Raw genomic sequence first — 22,822 nt, 5'->3', positions numbered from 1 at the left:
GCTTGTCACCACCCATGTTTGTGTTGAGGTTTGTACAATATTGAGAGGTGTGATTATTTCAGTCAACTTTTTCATCACTGTGACCAAAATTCCTAAGAACAACTTAGAGGAGAAAAAGTTTATTTGGGGCTTAATGTTTCAGAGGTCTCAGTCCATTGATGGCTAACTCCATTGCTCTGGGCCTAAGGTGAAGTAGCACATCCTGAGGGAAGTCCCAGCAAAGAAAAACCACTCAGCTCATGTCAGCATCTGGAAGGAGAGAGGGAGAGAGAGAAACAAAGAGAGAGAGGCACCACAGGACAGATGAACCCTTCTAGGGCATACAAACTTTTATAACCTTGAGGTACTCTACCTTGTGTTTGTTCTCCTAAGTTCAACATGATCAGCCGGTACAATCGTACTTTGAAGTGCAGGAGTTATACTTTAACTTTGGATTGATTTGTCCTGAGATATAAGCCTGAGAAATTGAAGAAAAGAAGAGCTGCTAATGTAAAGAAGCATTACATTGCACCAATATGTCTGTTAAATGGAACTCGGTTCTTCTGCTGATACAACTGATGTGTTACTTTAGCTCTGGAAGCTGTGGAAAAGTGCTGGTGTGGCCCACAGAATACAGCCATTGGATCAACATAAAGACAATCCTGGATGAACTTCTCCAGAGAGGTCATGAGGTGACTGTTCTCACATCAACAGCTTCCATTCTTATTAATCCCAACACAACATCTGCTATTAATTTTGAAGTTTACCCTGCACCATCAAGTGAACAACATTTGGAAGAACGTTTCTCCAAATGGATCCATGAATGGATTTATGATACTCCAAAAGATGATTTCTGGCAATATTTTTCAATAGTGCAAAAATGTTTGAAGGAATATTCTGATACAATTGAAGAACTCTGCAGAAATGTAGTTTTAAACAAGAAACTTATGATGAAACTACATGAATCAAAATTTGATGTGGTTCTTGCAGATGCTATTGGTCCCTGTGGTGAACTGCTGGCTGAGCTACTTAAAGTACCATTTGTATACACTCTCCGCTTTACTCCTGGCTATACATATGAAAAGTACAGTGGGGGACTTACATTCCCTCCTTCCTATGTGCCCATTATTATGTCTGAATTAAGTGCTCAAATGACATTCATGGATCGGATTAAAAACATAATGTATATGCTTTATTTTGATTTTTGGTTCCAAACATTTGATGTGAAGAAGTGGAATCAGTTTTACAGTGAAGTTCTAGGTAAGCTGTTTCTTTGATTAGTACTGTGAAACCTGAATTTCCTGTGACATTGAACCTGAGCTTGCATGAATATATAATCAGAAGAACTTACTTTTCTGTAATTAAAAGAATGGAATGAGAATATAAGATGAACAAATAGTTTCACCAATAAAAAAGGGCAGTTATATTATAGGGCCTATTAGAAACCAGTAGCAATTGCTTATTCAAAATGTTTCAGGAAATAATAACCTGCAAATTGAATCATGGAAGATTTCTCTGAGCAATTACATATGCATTTTACTATTCTTTTCATCTTTAAGGACACTCATTATTAATCTCACTAAATGTTTTAATGATGATAGGCATGTAAATCAATAACATACACATGTATTACTAGCACAACCATATATATGTACCATGGAGGAAATTGTTTACTTTTGAATAGCTTTGTTTCCTCAGTTAGAAATTTTTAAAAAATATATTTATTTGCATTGCTGTGAAGATTATTTCACAGTTAACAGTGTCTCTATCTCTGGCACAGAAAGTTATACATTGTGATACCTTATATTTCATATTCCTTGATAAAAACAAACTAATCATGTGTTAAGCCCTAAAACCTTGGTGTAGAGTAAAACCACACCTTATTAGTCTATATTTTTTAAACTGCATTTACCATTTAAGACAATATGAACTAAATTAAGCATGAGAACCAATCTCTATTTTAATATTTGTGTAAACTTTCTGGCTGTTACTTTCAAAAATGTATATTTTTTACAAAGTTAATACTATTAATCTCTTAATATGAGGCAAATCTCTTAATATGAGGAATTCAGGCATACTCAATAAATCATTTTACAGTTCACTTGAAGAATCAAGGACCAACGGAATGGTTTGCTCAATTGTAAAAACTGACTGACTACTCCTAGAAAAGATATGTCTACAGTTATGGGAGCCCTGATTGTTAATGGATCTCACAAAAATTCTAAAAAATTAAGTTTTTTTGTAGTTTTAGAGAAAAAATAAAATGCATTTTTACTTCTAATGAGGCTTAGGTTAAAAATCTAATTGTGATTGTAAATTTACTAATGAAATACTAGAAAGTACCCACACAACTAGTTTATGTACATATTAACATATATAAAGTGCTTCAAATATAGTATGCAAAAATGTGCTCTAAAAAACATACGCATTGTAGTATGCAAACACAGGAACACACACATACACAAGTGCATTTGAACATCTTGCCTACACAAATCCAACTCATTTCAAGGCAATATATCAAGCATTCAAGGTACATGTCTCTCATTTTCTTTTCTTCTCTTTCTTCATTCAGGGAGACCTACTACAATATATGAGACAATGGGGAAAGCTGATTTTTGGCTCATTCGAACCTATTGGGATTTAGAATTTCCTCGTCCATTCTTACCAAATTTTGACTTTGTTGGAGGACTCCACTGTAAACCTGCCAAACCCCTCCCTAAGGTAAATCTTCTCCTGTTTGCTTTGTTCTGTTGATTAACATTTTTGGTAGAAATGACTCTGCATTTTTAATTCAGAGTGTTTAACTCAGAGATATGAAAAGCAAGATAAAGAGTTCTGCCAATTATAGACACAGGCATTTCTATGCCATCACATGTAATGCCGTTTCATTATTGTCACAGAAGAAAGTAGGATATTGGGTATCCTTTGAGAATAATCAGTAAAAAATGTCATTCATTATGTAATAAATAATAAAGAATCAATAATTTATTCTAATAAATACAAAGAATATTTATTAAGTGGCTGTCATGTACCAGAGATAAGTGCTGGATATAGAGAGTTATAAAGTTGACACAGTTTCTGCATCAACCAGATCTTATATTCCGTCTGGGTACAAAGACTGTAACAAATAATAAATTTGTGTGTGTTATCATAAGGAAATTATACAATACTAATGAAACCTCCAGCAAAGATCATTAAAAACATCCTAAAAGCCTCGATAACGAAGGTGAATACTAAAGAATCCACAGGATAGGAAAAGGGGTTGAGGGAGAGAGGGAGACACAAAAGGAAAAGCACATACAATAGTAAGGGAAACTCCCAAGAACTTCAAGAGTGGTTTAGCAGGAGAAGGGTCTGCAAAGTGCAGATTTGCTAGAGAGGTAAGTGAAAGCCAGATAATTAGTAGGAGTTTAAAATATCTGTGAAGTACCTTGGGTAGCCAATGAAAAGAGTTAAGCATAAGAGAAATGTGAATAAAGTTTCCTTTTTGAAAAATTTCAAAATGCAGTCACCAAGCAGGATTTTAGAGGGAAAGACAATGCAGAGGAACCACTCAGAAAGTTGTTGCAAGATGCAGATAACAAATGATGTAAACATGGATGAGGTTGTTCTTACATGTGACTGTGCTTATTTATCTATTAATAGTCAAACTTCATATTGTGTTACCTGGAAAAAGTAGATAATATTGATACACAATGTCCTTGGTACAAACATAGGATCCATAGCAATATTCGCTGTAGTAATTATTCCTTTTTTGTTTCTATAAAACTATTTTTCCTTCTGAAAAACTGAACATTGTTATCTACTTTTGAAGACCCTAACTATACCAAAAAGTTTGGATTAACCCTTAGAAATATTAATATTTCGGTAATTTTACATTTAATTCATTTTAGCCTCCCCTAAACACTATTGTGTACATGATTTGGATTATATTCAAATTGAGAGATAGAAACTCACAATATGGCTGAAACAAACTACCATAGATTTTCTCTTGTAACTGTAGACCGCCCAGGTATAGTATGATAGCTCTATTACCAATAATATTAATTAGGTAATATGTGCCAGGCACAGTGGATAAAATTTCATATATAACAGAAACTAGAAACTAGATAAATCAACACTGTATTTTCAGCCAAAGACCTAGAGAATAGATATTCCATCAATTTGCTTAAAGGTAAATGCGTGAGCTTTGGCAATCAAATGAGTAAGTGGAATTGCTGAAATTATACTGTAAGTGTTCAAGCTCTTCACAACTTTTTAGCTTTAAAGTAATTGCTTTTCTCAGTGATATGAATGTTTGGCCTCTACTTGTCTTCACTCCAGCATTTGAACAAACTCACCTGAGAACTCAGACTACTACAGCGTAGACCATGATAGGGATGTGACCTTGAGAGAGCTTTCTGCCATGTGCCAACCTTAGAGAACACCTCAGGAAAACTCCCTTGGAAAAGTTAAGTCTCAGCCTCACAGCACAGCTCCCCGACAGAATGAACATGGGAAATATATACTGCAAACATAATGATGACCTAAGCTTTCTTGTCATTTGTTTTTGACCACAGCCCTTTAGTTTACAATTACAAAATCATTCTGTCAGCAAATAGGATAATATTTCATAGGAGGAAACAGAAGAGTCTAAAACATTTTAAATAAATAGCATGCTTAGAAGAAAACATTACTTGCCATACTGTTATGTGATCTCTTAAGCATTTCTTTTTCCCTACCTTCTTAAAGGCACCAGCATATTGAGATCTTAACTCAAGCTTCGTATTCAATAGAAATATTTTGTTATTTGTGATAAGTTCCAAACAATACAAACAGAAAACCAAAGTTAGTGAAAGTTCTGACTAAAAACTGAGACAGAGTTATTGTAAGTTTTAAGCCATTAACCTCTGATCTTGAGAGATTTCCCCATTCACAGGAGGAGAAAGAGACCTTGTCAATAAAAGGGGAAAGACAGCAGAAGAGGAGGAGGAGGATGAGAAGGTAGATAGCAGTGTGATCATGATAAGGAATAATAGTAGCTGGTGTTATTTAATAGAATAAACAAGATTAGAATACAGGCCAGTATTAGAAACACTGTCTTCTTGATCTTTATTATATAAAGTAATGCTCCCCCAAATTACTTACTTTTCCATTAATAATTATATTCTCAGACAATTTCAGTATTGTTTAAACACAGAAATTTGTCAAAATGACAAAGATCCAAATGTATCAATACTCTTAGCAATGCAAATAGCCTTGGGTTTCACAGTATACCAATTGTAATTATACAAAAAAAATCAAATGAATGTAATCTGTGTTCATGGAAGTTACTTATAGAATACATATTGGAAAAAATGTCTTACATTAATTAATTAACACATTAAGTGATGTCATTCTTTAAGTAATGATTTTAAAACTTATCCTGGTACATACCACACCATCAGAATCACTTTATTTACTTACATGTTTATTTTTAATCTCTCTTTTTGTACTATGGATTGAACTCATGTGCACTCAACTACTGAGACATATCCCCAGCCCTATTTTACATTTTATTGAGAGACAGGATCTCATTGAGTTGATTAGTGCTTCTCTGTTGCTGAGGCTGGCTTTGAACTGGAGATCCTCCTGTCTTAACCTCCTGACCTGCTGGGATTACCAGTGTGTACCAACTTGCCCAGTACAATTACTTTAAAAATAAATGCTTAACTACATTAAGTCATAACACAAGTTTAGTTGGAGACTAAAAGGCAAAATACTGATTATAATAATATCATTATTTTTGTGAAAAGAAAAGATTCCGAAAAGAATTTTAATCTTCCATTTACATTACATATGTGCATGTATCTACTCATGTACTTACATGAACAGAAAAAAAAGACCACAATAAAAAATTCAAATTTTGTACCAACAGTATCTAAATGAACCAAAAATAATTTTGGCAAATTTTCTTAAACCATTACATACTTTTTTCATGCTCTTCCAAATTTTTGCATGATTAATGGTTTTTTCCTTTAAAAATAATGTTGCAGTAAGACTGGGACCTGTCTATGTCAGGGATTAATTGGTTTTAAAAAAGGGTATATTTATAAAACAGTAATAGTGAGAAAATGTTTGTACAATACGAGATGAAGAACATTTTGAGCAGGGAGAAAATATATTAGATATATTCCTACACGTTGCTCTAGGTTACTGGAATCACAAAATAACTGGATGTGTCACAAGTTCCTAGGAGTAGTGCAATGTTCACTATATGTGAATGAGCTACTCAACAAGTTGGCCTGTTCTATTAAATGGCCAGAGGAAGTCCCACTGTGGTGCAAGAGCTCCATGGTTCATAATAGGTGAAAAATAAGGGTTCTTTACAGCCACTGATACACACTTCATTCTCATACAACTTCAATATCATTACAAATTTCAGGGAAAAAGAGGAGACATATAAATAACCCAAAGATATGATTACTCAAGTATATGTATCAGTCCAATGCAGGGAAAATGCTGATTTGGGATTAGTATAGTTCTGGACATGTATAGGATTATTAGGATTCTTAGAATTATGTAAAAGAAATTCCAAACCATAATATTAATCTTCTGAATGCTAGTGTTTGTTAATCTCCAGTTTTTATGAGCTATTATAGAGGAAAACTTGGGAAACTCTCACAAATTATAAAGTAAGGAATGAAATACTATAGAGATAGGAAACATAAAATTGTACAAAAATCCTATGCACAGGTAACTTTACTTCTGGGCTCACAAGGACGGAAATAAGTACTATTAATTCCAAACTAAAAAATCATCCAGATTAAAATCCTGGAATAAAATCAAGTGAAGTACTATAACAATAAGAATTATAACCAAGTACTAGCTATAGCGTTTAACAAAAAAATTAACATTAGTAATGAATAAAATTATATATTGAGTCAACATATAATAATTTCTAACATCATCTCTTGAATTACTATTTAATAGCTCTATGTCATTTCTTACATACACACACACACACACACACACACTCACACACACACTTATTTCTACAAGTAAGCTTAATTGTGCCTTCTATGTCATAACACACATCTCTTTCCAAAAAAAGTGAGTGACTGGATCAATTTAAAAATATCCATAACTCCCAAATTCTAATAATACATGCTTTTCTCTTCTTAGTTTACAAACCAATAATTTCTCTGCTTTTCCTACATTTTTATTGGTTCATTTCATTGTACATAATGATGAGATCTGATGTTACATATTTATACATGTACACAATATAACAGTATAATTTGACCAATAAAACTTCCCAGGAATGTCCCTTCCCTTCCCACCTCTTTCCCATTGGTCCCTTTCTCCACTGATTTCCCTTTGATTTCCATGAGATCAACCCTCATTTTTTCCATTTTTCCTCTCTAGCTTACAAAAATGAGAGAAAGTATACAACCCATGACTTTCTGAGTTTGATTTATTCAATGTAATAGACTCTGATTCCATTCATTTTTTTGTAAAATGACATAATTTTATTTGTTATTTTGGCTGAATAAAACTTCATTGTGTATATATATTACATTTTCTTTATTCAGTCATATATTGGCAGATACCTAGGCTTTTTCCATGTGTATTATGAGTTGTTTTGCTATAAAATGAGTATGCATGTATCACTGTTATGACTTTATTTCTTTAGGATAAATACTGAGAAATGGTATACCTGGGTGATATGATATTTACATGCTTACTCTTTTGAAAACTATCCATACTGATTTCCATAGTGGTTGTACTCATTTACAATTCCTCCAATGGTGTAAAAAATTTTTTTCTCCATATCCTCTCCATCATTTATTATTCTTTTTATTCTCGATGACTACTATTCTGACTGGTGAAAGATAAAATCTCAGTGTAGTTTTCATTTCCCTTGTCTCTAATGATGTTGAACATTTTTTGTGCTTATATTTTTGTTGCCTATTTATATTTATTCTTCTGAGAAGCATCTTTTTAATTCATTTTCTCTTTGATTATTTGGGTTGTTTGATTTTTTTGGTGTAAAGTTTTTGGAAATCTTTATGTATTCTAAATATTAATATTTTGCCAGAAGGTGTTTTGCAAAGATTTTCTTCCATTTCATAAGTTCTCTTCTTCACAATTCTAAATCTTTTCTTTGCTGTTCAGAAGCTTTTTAATTTGATGCCTTCCAATTTATCTACTCTTGGAATTATTTCTTGACCTTCAGGGGTTCTATTTGAGAAAATCATTGCCTGTACCTATATGCTGGAGTGTTAACCCTACATTTTCTCCTAGGAGTTGTATAGTATTGGTTCTAATTTCTAGGTTTTTGACCCATTTTGAGTTGATTTTTGTGCAGGGTAAGAGACAAGAGTATAGTTTCATTTTTCTGCAGTTTTCCCAGCATGATTTATTTAAAAGCCAATCTTTTCTCCAATGTGTTTTTGGCATGTGTGTGGTTTTCTCTGTGTTTTCCATTCTATACTACTGGTCAATATGTCTGTTTTCATGTCAGTACCATGCAGTTTTTGTTACTATAGCTCTGTAGTATAATTTGACATCAGATATTTTGATGCCTCCAGCATTAATTTTTGGGTTTAGAATTGCTTTGACTATTAAGGGTCTTTTTTTCTTCCAGATGAATTTTAGGATTATCTTTTCTAGTTCTGTGAAGAATGTCATTGATATTTTCATTAGGATTACATTGAACCTGTATATTGCTTTGGATAGTTGATGATTTTAATAACATTAATTCTACCTATCCATGAACATGGAGGGTCTTTTCATCTTATTTTATGTCTTCTATAATTTCAATCTTCAATTTTAGAGGTCTTTTAACTCTTTTGTTAGATTTATTCCTAGGTATTTGTTGTTGTTGTTGTTGTTGTTGTTGTTCTTGTTTGTTGTTTGTTTTGAGGCTATTGTGAATGAAATAATTCTCGTGATTTTTTTTCTACAGATTCATTGTTGGTATATAGAAACCTATTGATTTTTGTATGTTGATTTTGTACTCAGCTACTTTGTCAAAATTTTTTTTTTAGCAATATCAGTCTTTTGGTGGAGTCATTTGGCTCTTCTCTATATAGGATCATATCATCTACAAACTAATAATTTGAATTATTTGTTTCCTGTTTTCTCACTTATATTTATTTATCTTTCCTTGTTGCTATTCTACTGGTTTTGGAATTGGTGTGTTCTTCTTTTTCAAGAGCCTTGAAATGAAAAATTAGGTTTTTATGTGGGTTCTTTATGATTTTATTATACAGGAACTCATAGCTATAAACTTTTCTCTTAGAAATTCCTTCATTCTGCCCCAGAGGTTGTATTACTATTCTCATTTGAGTTTAAGAATTTTTAAATTTCTCCCTTAATTTTTTCTATAATCCATTTTTATACGATAGAGATTGTCCAATCTCCATATGTTCATATAGATTTTGTATGGTTCTGTCATGTTGATTTCTAATTTCATCCAATTATGTTCTGGTAGAATATAATAAGTAATACCACTTGTTTTTTATTTGATGAGAGTTGTTTTGTGGCCTTAAATATTGTCTATTTTGGAGAAGGTTTTCTTGAGATGCTGAGAAGAAAGTGTATTCAGATGCTGTTGAATGAAATGTTCTATAGATATCCATAAGTTCATTTGACTTATAATATTTTTCAGGTCCAAAGATGTCTTATTGATTCTATATCTGGATGACCTAACAAAAGATGAGAGAATTGTGTTGAAATTACCAAGAATTATTTTATTCGGGTCTATCTGACATTTCAATTTGACTAGTGTCTCTTATGTAATTATTTGGATCCATGTTTATGACTTAAATATTTATAATTGTTATATCTTCTTGTAGGATTATTTATTTTACCAGTATGAAGGGACCACCTTTGTCTCTTCTGATTAATTTTGGTTCGAAGTCTGTTTTTCAGATATAAAAGTAGATAATCTTGCTTATTTTCTGATTCCATTTGTATTATGTATCAATTTTTATCTTGTTGCATTCAGCTATGGCTGTCTTTACTTGTAAGGTGTGTCTTTTATGAGCAACATATCATGGGGTCTTGTTTTATGATCCATTCTCCCAGATTATATATGTATATATTAATTAAAGAATTGAGATGATTTATATTCAATGGCATTACAAAGAGATGTTTATTAATTCCTGTCATTTTGATTCATTTATGTTTAATGTGGTCCTTTTTCTCATTTGCCTAGCTACTCTTCCAATAAGATTTGTTCATTTTTGAACTTCAGGGGGTTTTTTATTTCTTCTATATGGACTCTTTCGTTAAATAATTATTACCATTATGGTTGCTTATTTTATTTACGTTAGTACTGTCTAAATATTCAAAGCTGGCCACTTTTTCTTTTATATTTGATGTTCTGTTTTCAGTATTGTCTACTGTACTATAAAGATTTTAAAATGACCTTTTATTTGATTTATTTTATCTTTGACTTTCAAGATTTATGTTTGGTTCTTTTTAAATATTTATATCTTGTTTAATTTTTCATTTATATTCTGTAATGATTTTTTTAATTCATTCAATTGTTTTTCTATGTTCTCTTGGAATTCATTGATCATTTTTATAATTCATTGATCATTTTAAAATATGATAATTTCATTGATTATATTTTATAATAATTTACTTTTTGAATTGTTTACCTGATTTTTAAAAAAAAATCAATATCTTTGGCATCAGTTTTGGAAAATTAGGAACTATTAAGTGATTCCATGGTACCTTATTTTTATATAATTCTTATACTCTTTGTTGGATTTTATGCATATGTTAGGAGGGATTTCTCTTCCATGCTTTTAAAAAAATTAGTTTCAGATGGACACAATAACTTTATTTTATTTAGTTTTTTTTATTGGTAGTATGAATTAAACCCAGTGCCTCATGTGTGCTAGGCAAGCATTCTATCACTGAGTCACAAAACCAGCCCTCTTCTACTTTTTAAAGGCATAGTATTTACTTTCCAAAGTGTCCTGGAGTGATCTGGATTAAGACTCCTTATAAGTATGGTATTCACAGCCTTTGAATTAATTCCATAATTCCAGTGCAGTGGATTTCCATAGGTGGAAACCATGAACTCATCCTCAGCTGTTTCTATTTGAGGCCTAATCATTAGTTTGAGGTTTATCTCTACTATTCTCTATTAAAGTATAGTTAGTGATTGAATGTCATTAATTTTCATGTGGAGCAAGATAAACTATATTTTGGTTGAATTTATTTCAGCAGTGGACTTCTCTACCATGTGAACCTGTAGTGTCACTGTAGATTTCCAGATACTCACAGAATAAGGGGAAATAAAGAACAACAACATCGGATATAAATAATATACAGCATTAGAATAAATATCTGGATTCTATTATGACTGCTAAAATGTAAATTGCTACAAAAAACAGAAAAAGTTGGTCAGCAATTGCCAACAATGAAGCAGTGCATAAATATAAACTAAATCTGACATTAAAACAAGAAACAGGTGTCAACTATGTCATCCACAGAAGTAATAATTGCAACAACATTAATGGTGGGATCAAGAGTTATATAAACCAATTAGTTTAAAGATGGCAAAAATACAGTGAGTAAGAGAAAATAATGTGAGATAAGAAGATAGGGAAAAAAGTTTGAAATTTTAAACAGTGAAGAGAGAGAATGCAGAAGAGAGAGCAGGTGATAGTTGTAAGGATGGAGGAGAAAATAGGAGAAACAAATAAATGGAGAGAAAAATAGAGAATAGACTTTTGCTATAACCAGGAGAATAAAAGAGAGATACAGAAGCAAACAATTAAAACAATACAAAACAAAACAAATATATACAGACCAAAAAACTCTAACTTTCAAAAGACAATGCAAGGAAAAATAGCTTCATTTAAAAAAATGCTAAAGCTGAAAAAAAGAAAGAAATGTATATGAATATATGTCCAAAAACTGATCAGTAATGGAAGAATACACAAACACACAGAAAGAATAAGAAAAACTAAAAATATTTTTAATGATAAATGAAGGAATCATTTCTACTTAGGTGGCCAAAATTGTCAGAATGGATGGTTACTGACTATACTCAACTGTTTTTCATTCCATTTCTTTTTTACCTATATACTGAGAATAAAAGCAAAGGTTGGATTTTGTTATCCCCTTCCTCTTTTTGTGTTTCTCCCTGAGCTACTACTTGGAATGGCCTAAGTCTGAAGGTGTTTGAAATAATTCTCAGCTTCCCTTCTTACTGGTATGATGTAGGTTCGAATGGGAAGAAGTGTCAGTTGGAGCTTTGTGTGCACAAACCAGATCTATGCACTCCTGGGGTGGGGTTGCTGCAGTGTTCTATGAGATGAGTTCTGATGGAGGAAACCTAGGTCTAATCAGACCTCAGGGGTTTTATTTGGTATATACTCTGAAGAAATTGGATGAACACACCCCTAGGGCCTGGCAGTTGCTTATCTCTGTAGGGAGTCTGAATCTCAGCAGCCTCCTAAGAATTCTACTCATTTCACAGAGGAACTGATTTCCACAAGCTCTGCTGTTCACCTTCACATCTTTCCTAGGCTCAGTCCCTTAGTATTTTGCTAAGTACCTGTTCAGATTCTCACCCACTGCAGCTGGTCACAAGAGCCACCAGCTCAAAAGAAAAACAAGTTGTGCTGCCCCTTTGCTTTTCTGACTTGAATCCTATGGAGTAAAATCTTATCTATGCCTGTTTCACTCCCATTTAGCTAGGTACACTCTAGGCCACACAGTAGGCATTCCAGCAGTGTTTGCTCAGATCTCCCAGTTCTGGTAACAGACACTGGAGCAAGGCCACCTCAAGATGAATCCACCTTGTCTCTCCCCAGGCAGTAAATAAAGAGCACTTTTCAATCACAAGTGCTCAGTGGAGCCTCTGGATCAGCTAAGTTCATGTTGCTTCTCTGATCTCAGGTTTTTTCATACCAAATATGTCTGCAGTGATTCTCTCTTCATTTTTCCTTTCTCTGTGGTAGACAGCACCATTACTACTGCTGTAGCTGCTCGAACAAATAGTTTGGTATCGATGTAGTCTTCTTTGTTTAATGAACCCAAACTTCTGAGTTTCTGAGACACTCTCACTGTCCAGTATTGAATTTTAGTGAAATCCTTCTTTCACCCACCTCACTAAGAAGCAGTATTCTCACTGCTTGTATTTGGATCCTTGGAGCAACTAGGAAGGCAGCCTTCCTCTAATCTGACATCTTGTATCCTCTCCCTCTTCATCTTTTTTGATGGAGCAAATGTTTTATTCACAGGAAATGGAAGAATTTGTACAGAGTTCTGGAGAAAATGGTATTGTGGTGTTTTCTCTGGGGTCGATGGTTTCTAACATGCCAGAAGAGAAAGCCAATATAATTGCATTTGCCCTTGCACAGATTCCACAAAAGGTAAGCAAAAGTGCCCTCTTAGTGGCCAAATATGTAAAAAGTCTGTTAATCTTTATAAAGGGTTTGCTTAATGAAGCATCCTTTGTGAAACATAACCTATTGTGATCTCTCTAGTTCATCTCAGAAATCATGTTTTAAACAGAAATATGTGTGATTATTCTAAACAGTGGAGAGTTTTTAATATTAATATGTTAATATTAACATTGTGATAATAAAAAAATATATTTTACAGGTCCATTGTGATATTTTAATTGTAAGGGTATCACAGACATTTACACAGGTACCGCATTCTTCTCTGTTACTTCTTCCTTTTCCTTGAAGGATCCCTGAGGGCACTGTATACACAGCAAATGTTATCAGAAAGCTATAAAAAGTTAACTCATAACTGGACCACCACAATAATGCTAAGCAGGTATTGAAGAAGGCTGAATTTTATCATGATTTTAGTTATCCCATGCAATCCCTTATTCCTTGGTTACCCTCACTTAAGAATAGCATTCTTGCCATAATATTCTACTTCATCTTTGGCCAAGAAAAATGGACTCTGCTAAATATGGACTAAATTTCTGAAACTGTAAGCCCAAAATACGTCCCCTCCCCATTAAAAAAAGTATAAATTTACTTAAGAAACTGTTCCTGGAGTTTTTAGGAGAAAGGTTACCCAAACTATTGGGCCAAATTCCCACTCAGTCACATGTATTTATAGATAAAGAAAAAAACAGCTTGCACTAGTGGACAAGATCCTGACAATGTCTGACAATTAGAGAAAGTGTAGAGATTAGTTCTGCCTTTGAAGTGGACCCAGTGCATTATAAAATGTACCCCAAAGGACTTTGCTTCTAAAAAATCAGACTAATACCTTTTAAGAAGAAAGAAGAGAGTATAAGGAAGAGTCAAGCAGAAGCAAGCCTGGCATGGGCTGAAATTCAAAAGTTCCCACCTCCATAAAATGCTTTAATATTACAATTTCTAACATAACCACTCTTGTGGTCTTTGAGTGTTTTGCATCTGCTCTGTAATTTCCTATCTGATATAGGCTTCTCCTAATCACCCAATTATTTTTTCTTCTGTAGACCTAAATTTACTTTGCTGCTCCCATTGCATTTAGAAGATATGAAATTATACTTAGAATTTATACTCCAGTTCATGAAGATTGCTTTTAATTTCCAGAGTCAGCTCCTTATTTTGTTCCTAGACATAAAAATATCTTGGATATATATAAGACTACTACCAAGATTTGCACTGCATCATTGAATGATAACACACAGTTTAAAAACATTTAGCAACCTCAATATTTTGAACTTTATTTCAGTATCCATGTAATTATTTGTAAGTTGCAAATGGTTTCTTCCTTTTAATACTTAAAGAATTTCCAAATTCACCAATATTGATAGAAGTGTGGGTTAAGGTCCATAAGTACCAATAAAAGGTTTCTTATAGGTAGTGTTTAATAAATTGAAGTCTAAAACAAGGTACATGTAATTCTTAGTTAGTATTCATTTATTTCTAATAGTAGCTGACTGCATTGGTTTGCTTTTGTGTATAAAAAACAATGCAAACTGAAATAAGCATCTTAAACTATATATGTCCTCTCTAACCTATGTCACTCACAAGAAATAAACATAATGATAGTAAGTTGGAAAATGAAATCTAGGATAAAATGCGTAAAACAAATAATTATGGATTTTTAGTTTGTATTTTCGTAATTCTCATTACTTAAAATTGTACTTATTTCCTTATGTGTTAAATGGTGAACTAGATGATCTCTTAAATTTTTAGAATGCAAACATGCTATAACATTAAAATTTAAATCATAGAATAAGGCATATTCTTTACCAAACAGGTCATCTGGAGATATCAAGGCAAGAAGCCAGATAAATTAGGACCCAACACTCGAATATATAACTGGATCCCCCAGAATGACCTTCTTGGTAAGACTCTGAGATAAGTCCTAAAAGCATGAGTACCATCAATCTGGATGCTAAAAATTCAACAGGAAACATTTTATTCAATACTTGTTACTTAAAAAAAAAATCAAACACCATGTTCAACTTCTTTTTAATTATTTTCCAGGCCCAGGGATGGTTTGACAAAAAAAAAAAAACAAAGCAAAAATCTGCAATTTTAATATACACCATCATTATATACAGAATCCAAGTTATCTTTATTTCTTGTGCATTTACCTCTGCAAGAATTTATCACTCAGTTCCTGATTGTCTCTCTGTGCTGTTGTATGTCTTTCACTTACTGTTTCTTCTCCTGCAGGTGTGTTTCAAATACCTTTCAAGATGGCAGCCAGGATTTTTTTTTTATGAACAGTGACTCTTTATTTTCCCTGGAAATTAATGCACAATCTTCATTATGAAGTGCAAACACATTTTGTAATGAAGTGTAGTCTCTCTTTTCTCTGAATTCAGTACCATCACCATCCTATTCCCTGCTGCTTTTGACATGCTACATAGCAAACTTAGTGACTTCAGTTTTTTAATGAGATAATATGCTAACATGTCCTTCATGACCTTATTTTTCATAAGTGCATGTTGATTCTTTCACTAAAAAATATTCTATTTTTCTACCTATTAATGTTGTATTCAATATTCAAGTCTCAAGTTATGTACCCTCTCTTTCATGTAGTTTTCGGTTAGCACTCTAGTGGACTTAGGTGCTTGTTCCTCTGTGATATGAAAAAAATAATTAATGCAGGGTCATTTTTACAATAATTTGTCACCTAAAATACACTCTGATCCCTTTAATGCCTTATAATACACATTTCTCCTTTTCTTTCTAATATTTAAATTAATAATTTTTCTGACATTAAATCAATCCTAGGTCATCCAAAAACAAAAGCTTTTATAACTCACGGTGGAGCCAATGGTGTTTATGAGGGGATTTACCATGGGATCCCTATCGTGGGCATTCCTTTGTTTGCGGATCAACCTGATAACATTGCTTATGTGAAGTCCAAGGGAGCAGCTATTCAATTGGAATACAGAACACTGACAAGTGCAGATCTTCTCAAGGCCTTGAGGATGGTCATTAATGACCCTATGTGAGTACAACAACTTTGACATTGGGTACTATTCATAGAAGAATTGTCTTCTCATCAATGAGTATAAATTGCAGCCCATTTTCAGGAGGGTAATTTTTTAATTAATTAATTTACTTATATATGACAGCGGAATTCATTACAATTCTTATTACACATATAGATCACAACTTTTTATATCTCTGGTTGTATACATAGTGTATTCACACCAATTCATGTCTTCATACCTGTACTTTGGATAATAATTATCATCACATTCCACCATCATGAATAACCCCATGCCCCATCCCTTCCCCTCCAACCATTGCCCTATCTAGAGTTCATCTATTCTGCCCATGCTCTTGCTCCCTATCCCACAATAAATCAGCCCTCTTATATCAAAGAAAACATTCAGCATTTGGTTTTTTGATTGTCAAACTTCCCTTAGCATTATCTTCTCTAACTCCATCCATTTAACTGCAAATGTCATGATGTTATTCTCTTTTATTGCTGAGTAATATTCCATTGTGTATATATGACACACTTTTTATCCTTTCATATATAGAAGGGCATCTAGGTTGGTTCCACAGTAGCTATTGGGAAATGTGCTGATATAAACATTGATGTGGCTGTGGAGGAGGGTAATTTTGAAAGAATCTAAAGATTCAACCCATATTAAATCTATTTTCAATCACTTTAACCTTACTGTTTCATAGTTGTATACAACTTCAAATATCATAAGAATTTCAAAATTGCATTGATATTGTAGATTACATAGGAAAATGATTACTGCACCATTTCTATACATACATAAAATATTTGCCATATATAGCCATTTGCAATTAGTATTTAATTTTTAAATATGACAGGAACTACACAAGAAAAGAATGATAAACTTATAGAGATATGACAGTATCTTAAATCCATATCTAAAATTTCTGCAACCATAAATTATATTACTCAAAAATTATTTCATCAGTACTAATATTTTCACAGATTTTAATGGTGTATAACACACAATATACCATTTATATCTGAATTAAAAAGTGTGAATTCAAATTCAAATACATTTGATGTTTCAATAGATATAAAACTCTTAAATATTATAATTTTTGGAAATTTTATCCATCAAAAGAAATGTTACAATGCATTTAAGTCATTTCTTATTACCTCCTAGACTAGGAAAAATCCATTTTTTTTTATAGATTATCGTATTCTAAATATTTCACATAAAAAGATAATAAAAATTATTGTCTTTTTCAATGGTTGCTTTCACTAGTGCTGTTAGTTTCATCATGCTTTGCCAAGGGTCAGCCTTTATTGTTTTTTATTGTTGAATAACATTGTGTGGTTGGAAATATTCAAAGTAATTTATCAATTCATCAGTTCATAAAGGTTTCTGTTTCCAATTTTAATTATTATGAACAACGTGCATAATTTGTATGAACATAAGTATTCATGTCTTCTGGTAGTTTCTAGTTATAGAACTGTTAGGTCATATAACCATTTTATATGTATTCAGATCGGCCAAACTATTTTCCAAGGTAGTTGCAAAAATTTTTATAGCATACAAGCAATATAAGAGAGTTCCAATTTCTCCATATCATTGTTAGCATTTATTATCACCTTTTCTTTTATTGTAGTCATCCTAATGAATAGGATTGTAGCTCACTGTGGTCTTGACTTGCATTCCATGATTGCTAAAGAGCATCATTTTATGTGCTTTTTGGTCATTCACTTACCTTCATGAGAGAAATGTCAGTTCCAATCCTTTGCTCATTTTTAACCAGGTTATTTATGTTTTAATTATTGATTTTAATATTTCTCCATGTTTTATGGACATGTCTCATCAGATATTTGATTTGCAAATATCTTTCTAACATTTCATAAGGTTGATTTTGTTTTACCTTTGTGATAATCTTAGAAGCACAATAAAATTTTCTTCATGATATTTGATAAAACAAAACTTCAATAATTAACCTTTTCCATACTGCACAAGGAAATTATATGGAGTATATAGTTTCTAGGTAGAATGACTATCTTCAATTCAACTCTCATTTCTCTTAATGATAGTATTATTGCTTAAGGAAGGTATCACTTAAAGGAAAAGTTCAAAACTACATTTCCAAGAAAAAATAGTAGCACAATAAATAATAAAAATACTCTGAGAGAATAAAGAATGGAAAAAAGAGACATAAAATAATATATAAATGGAAAAAAATACAGATTAAAACATCAGACTTAAATATGAATATATCAGTTTTACATTATGTCCTAAAAGACTTTTCATTACCCTAACAATCTCTCTTCCTTCTCCCCTGATCCCTTTCTTCTTGTATAGTAGTCTTCCCATTATTTTTATATCACCTACCCTGCCAGATTACACATGTGAGGGGAAACATGCAATATGTTGTATTTCTGATTTTTTACTTATTTAACTTAGTACTGAAATGTGTAATTCCATTTTGTGTTCATTCTTGTACAGGGTCAGACTTAGGGATCAAGCTGCAATCTTCTACATATGGCTATCCAGTTTTACCAGCACCATATTTAGAAAAGGCTCTCTTTTCTCCAATGTGCATTTTTGGCAACTTTCTCAAAAATCAGATGGCTACAACTATACAGGTTTATTTCTTGGGCCTTTATTATATTTCATTGGTGTGTGTCTCTTATTATCCCACACTATGTTATTTGTGTTACTATGGCCCTGTAGTCTATTTTAAAATCGGAATTGTGTTAATTCCAGCATTTCTCCTTTTGTTCAGTGTTGCTTTGGATATTTGAGATCTTTTGGGCTTCCATATGAACTTTATAATTTTTATTTTATTTCTGTGAAGAATTTCATTGGTATTTTGATACAGATTTTATTAAATCTGTAGATTGGTTTCAGCCAGATGGCTATTTCAACAGTGTTCTTTCTGCTGGTTCATGACTTTCCATCTTCCAGTATCTTCTTTCTTCAATATTCTATAAATTTTATTGTAGAAAACTTACACTTCCCTTATTACCTTGATTTCTAGTGATTTGTCTTTCAAGGTATTGTTAAAAAATATTCTTCTGGTTTCTTTCTCATTGAGTTTGCTATTGATATATTTAAAAAGCTATTTTGTTTTGTGTGGCGATTTGTATATTGTTACTTTTCTGAGTTTGTATTTCATTATCAGATTTAAGTCTTCTAATGGATTCTTAAGGATCTTCTAAGTGGCAGAACATATGACCTGCAAATCCTGTATCATGATCCAATTAGTGGGCACATTGGTGTCCTTACTTCACCATCCCTGCAAGTTAATTGTGATATTTCCTGGTGATCACTTAGGATATGGTGTGTTTTTCTTGTACTTTGGGGCTTATTATAAAAATGTAATGTATTTTATATTAATAGGAAATACATTTAAAACACCATAAAATAATAGAAGAAATCCCTAGGGCTACTATGCTAATAAGACCAAGAAAAGTAACTCTGAGGAGTGACTTGATGGCCAAGACCTTAGCCATGAGATATAAGCAAGACTTATGTGTTGCATGAAAGGATACTCAAGAAAAAGCCAGACGAGATTAAAAGTATGAAGGTGCCAAGGGGAGAACACATTTGGTGACACTGTAGAACAGGGAGAACACACATGTGCTCAAAACCACTAAAAACTAGGAATGGACCCACAATATGATTTACTTATCCCACTTCTCAGTATATATTCAAAAGATCTAAAATCAGTATACTACAGGAATTCAACTACATTGATGTTTATAGAAGCACAGTTCACTGTAGCCAAGCTATGAAAACAGTGTAGGTGCCCTTCAACAGAGGAATGAATAAAGAAATTGTAGTGTATACACATAATGGATTATTGGTCCTAAAAGATGAAATTATGTCACTTTCCAGTAGATACATAGAACTGGAGATTATCATGCCAAGTGAAATACGACAGGCTCAAAAAGTCAAACGTCAAAAGTTTTCTCTTATATGTGCAAAATAATCAAAAATAATGGGGTGCAAGAAAGGATAAAAAGAGAGAATTTTATAAAAATGGAGGAAAGATCAATAGAGTGAACAAAGAAGATTGAGGAAAAATAAGCAGGAACAAGAAAAGGGAAGAAGAGTAAAAAAAAATCTGGCTAAAGTTCATGTGTACATTTTTGGATATATCACAGTGAATCCCAATATTATTTATACGCAAAAAACACTAATTAAAAAAAGTATATATAAACTGCAGAAAGATCAGTAGAGTAGAGAGAGTGAAGCAAGGGGAGGGAGGGTATGGGAAGAGAGGAGTGCTAGGGGCTAAGTTAGAGCAAATTATATTCCTTGCTTTTGTGATTATGTTAAAATGTGTCCTAATGTTACATATAACTAAAAAAAAGTCAATAAAAATAAAATTAAAAAAACACATATGTCTAGACAGAATGAGTGAGGAAAAATAATATCAGGAATCATGGCCAGTGTCTAACCCATCAGAATCTACGAGTACAAGAAGAGATTTGGATTTTATTCTACTTATGATGAGAAGTGACATGAAGATTTTGAGCAGGATAACTTCAAATTAAATGTGTATGTTTTAATAATACCAACTTGGCTACTGAGTGGAAAATACAGTACAGGGTAGAAAAGAAGAGGAAAAACAGAGAGAATAGTTAGGAAGCACTGCACACCATGATATGATTCCTCTTTAAAAGCTTCAAGGTGATCTCTTGCAAATTATATGCCTTCTCTCTCACTTATTGGATTCAGAATAGTTCATATCTATTTCCTTTGATGAAAAGAATTTGACTCACCTTCTTGAAATTCCATGGGCACTTTTGAAATATTTTACATCAGAACATAAGTTAAAATCAGACATTATATAGTGACAAAAGAAAGAACAAATCATATGCAGGGCAAGTCTCTGATAATTATTTGAAATCATCCATATAGCACTTGTGAAAAACTTTCATTGACTTCATGTGCTTAGACAGATTAACTTATTTCAATGTTGATCCTTTTCTGTTTCACCTTTAGATATAAAGAGAATGCTATGAAGTTATCAAGCATTCAGCATGATCAGCCAATGAAGCCTCTGGACCGAGCTGTCTTCTGGATTGAGTTTGTCATGCGCCACAAAGGAGCTAAACACCTCCGGGTGGCTGCCCATGACCTCTCCTGGTTCCAGTACTACTCTTTGGATGTGATTGGGTTCCTGCTGGCCTGTGGGGCAACTGGGATGTTCATCATCACTAAATGCTGTCTGTTTTGTTGCCAGATGTTTTCTAAAACTGGAAAGAAGAAAAAAAGGGAGTAAATTTATCTAGGCGTGGCTCCTCCCGTTGCTCCCATCAGAGGAGGCTATATGGCCAGGTTCCTACCTATCCTAACAACTTTTCACAAATCACTTTGTCAAGTCAAATTTTGTCTTCATGAAATTTACTCCCTATGTAAGAGACAGAAATATTTCAGTTCAAGGAAATGTTATTTGAGAAAATAAAATTAAACCATATGTGTTTATATTGCCATTTAATTCTGTTTTATAGCTTTCACCTCTTTGAAGACAGAATTCACCAATTAGAGTGTTGTGATTTTCCTTTCCATTGGTTTCCAGGAAACTGGAAGTGAAATATTCAGTTTCATGAGCTCATTCCCTTTTGCTCTTTGCCCTTTAAAAATGTTCACCTAGATGTCCTCATTTTTATTCCTTCTTTGGGTGGATATATAAAATATCAGGTTTTTTTTGATTTTTGATTGAACAGAGCAGAAGGGTCTGACTCTAACAAAGAAATAGCCTGCGTTTGCTTTAGTTATAGCAGTACAGACCAAAGGGGTTCAGTAGGTGTAAGATTTCAGTGTAGCAGAGGATCCTCTGGTAAACAGGTTGTTTTATGCTTAGCAGGTCAAGGCCATCTCTGCCCACCTCTGGGGAGCTGTTGTTTGATTAAGACTCTGAGTTAAGGCAGAGAACCAGCATGATCAGGGGTTTGGGAATTTCACACAGGAGTTCCCAGAAAAGCAGCTTCCCAGCCTTATGTTGGCTCAAACAAACCCAATTCATATACGGCTTCCAAAATCTTACAAAATTATGAAGTCATAGTGTTAACAGAGCTGGGAACTTCTGAGACACTGAGGCAATGCGAAGATCCCCTTCAAACCCTGAGTCTTGTGATCAGTTCAAAATAATTCCAGACATGTCACTCAGAGTAACAGGAATGAGTTTACTGAAGGGATATAGCAAAAGGGAAAGGGGACACTCTCAAAGGAGAGAATTGTTCCTCTCAGAGAGGAGAAGGGAAATGAGCCTTTCATGCACTTGGGTTTCATTGGGGATCCCAGAGAAGTTTCCAGTAAGTTTCGCCCAGGTCCACCTTTGGATGTTGACTGAGAGAAGGGTGACATCAGACTTTGAAGTACTGACTGTCATGGCAACTCTAGGTCACCTTGGCCCACGCTGACTAGTTCCAATTGGATTTTGTTGTTGTTTTAGAACCTGGG

The 22,822-nt window shown here is 33.1% G+C and overlaps 1 protein-coding gene across 2 annotated transcripts; it reads left to right on the top strand.

Moving 5' to 3' along the window:
- Positions 1-500: 500 nt before the first annotated feature.
- On the top strand, positions 501-21,641 carry LOC308654101 (UDP-glucuronosyltransferase 2B31-like; the record flags this gene model as incomplete). Of its 2 annotated transcripts, none has more annotated exons than XM_081303073.1 (6): positions 501-1,239; positions 2,552-2,700; positions 13,212-13,343; positions 15,187-15,274; positions 16,173-16,392; positions 21,362-21,641. In XM_081303073.1, exons 1-6 carry the CDS (start codon positions 516-518, stop codon positions 21,639-21,641), a joined length of 1,593 nt encoding a protein of 530 aa, XP_081159199.1. In that variant the 5' UTR covers positions 501-515. The 2 variants fall into 2 exon arrangements, with proteins under 2 accessions (XP_081159199.1, XP_081159200.1); XM_081303074.1 differs by having other exon boundaries at positions 912-987.
- Positions 21,642-22,822: the final 1,181 nt, after the last annotated feature.

Source organism: Spermophilus citellus (assembly GCF_964194105.1).
Source record: "Spermophilus citellus genome assembly, chromosome: 8".
NCBI classification, from domain to species: Eukaryota; Metazoa; Chordata; class Mammalia; order Rodentia; family Sciuridae; genus Spermophilus; species Spermophilus citellus.
This window is presented reverse-complemented; position numbering and strand designations above follow the sequence as displayed.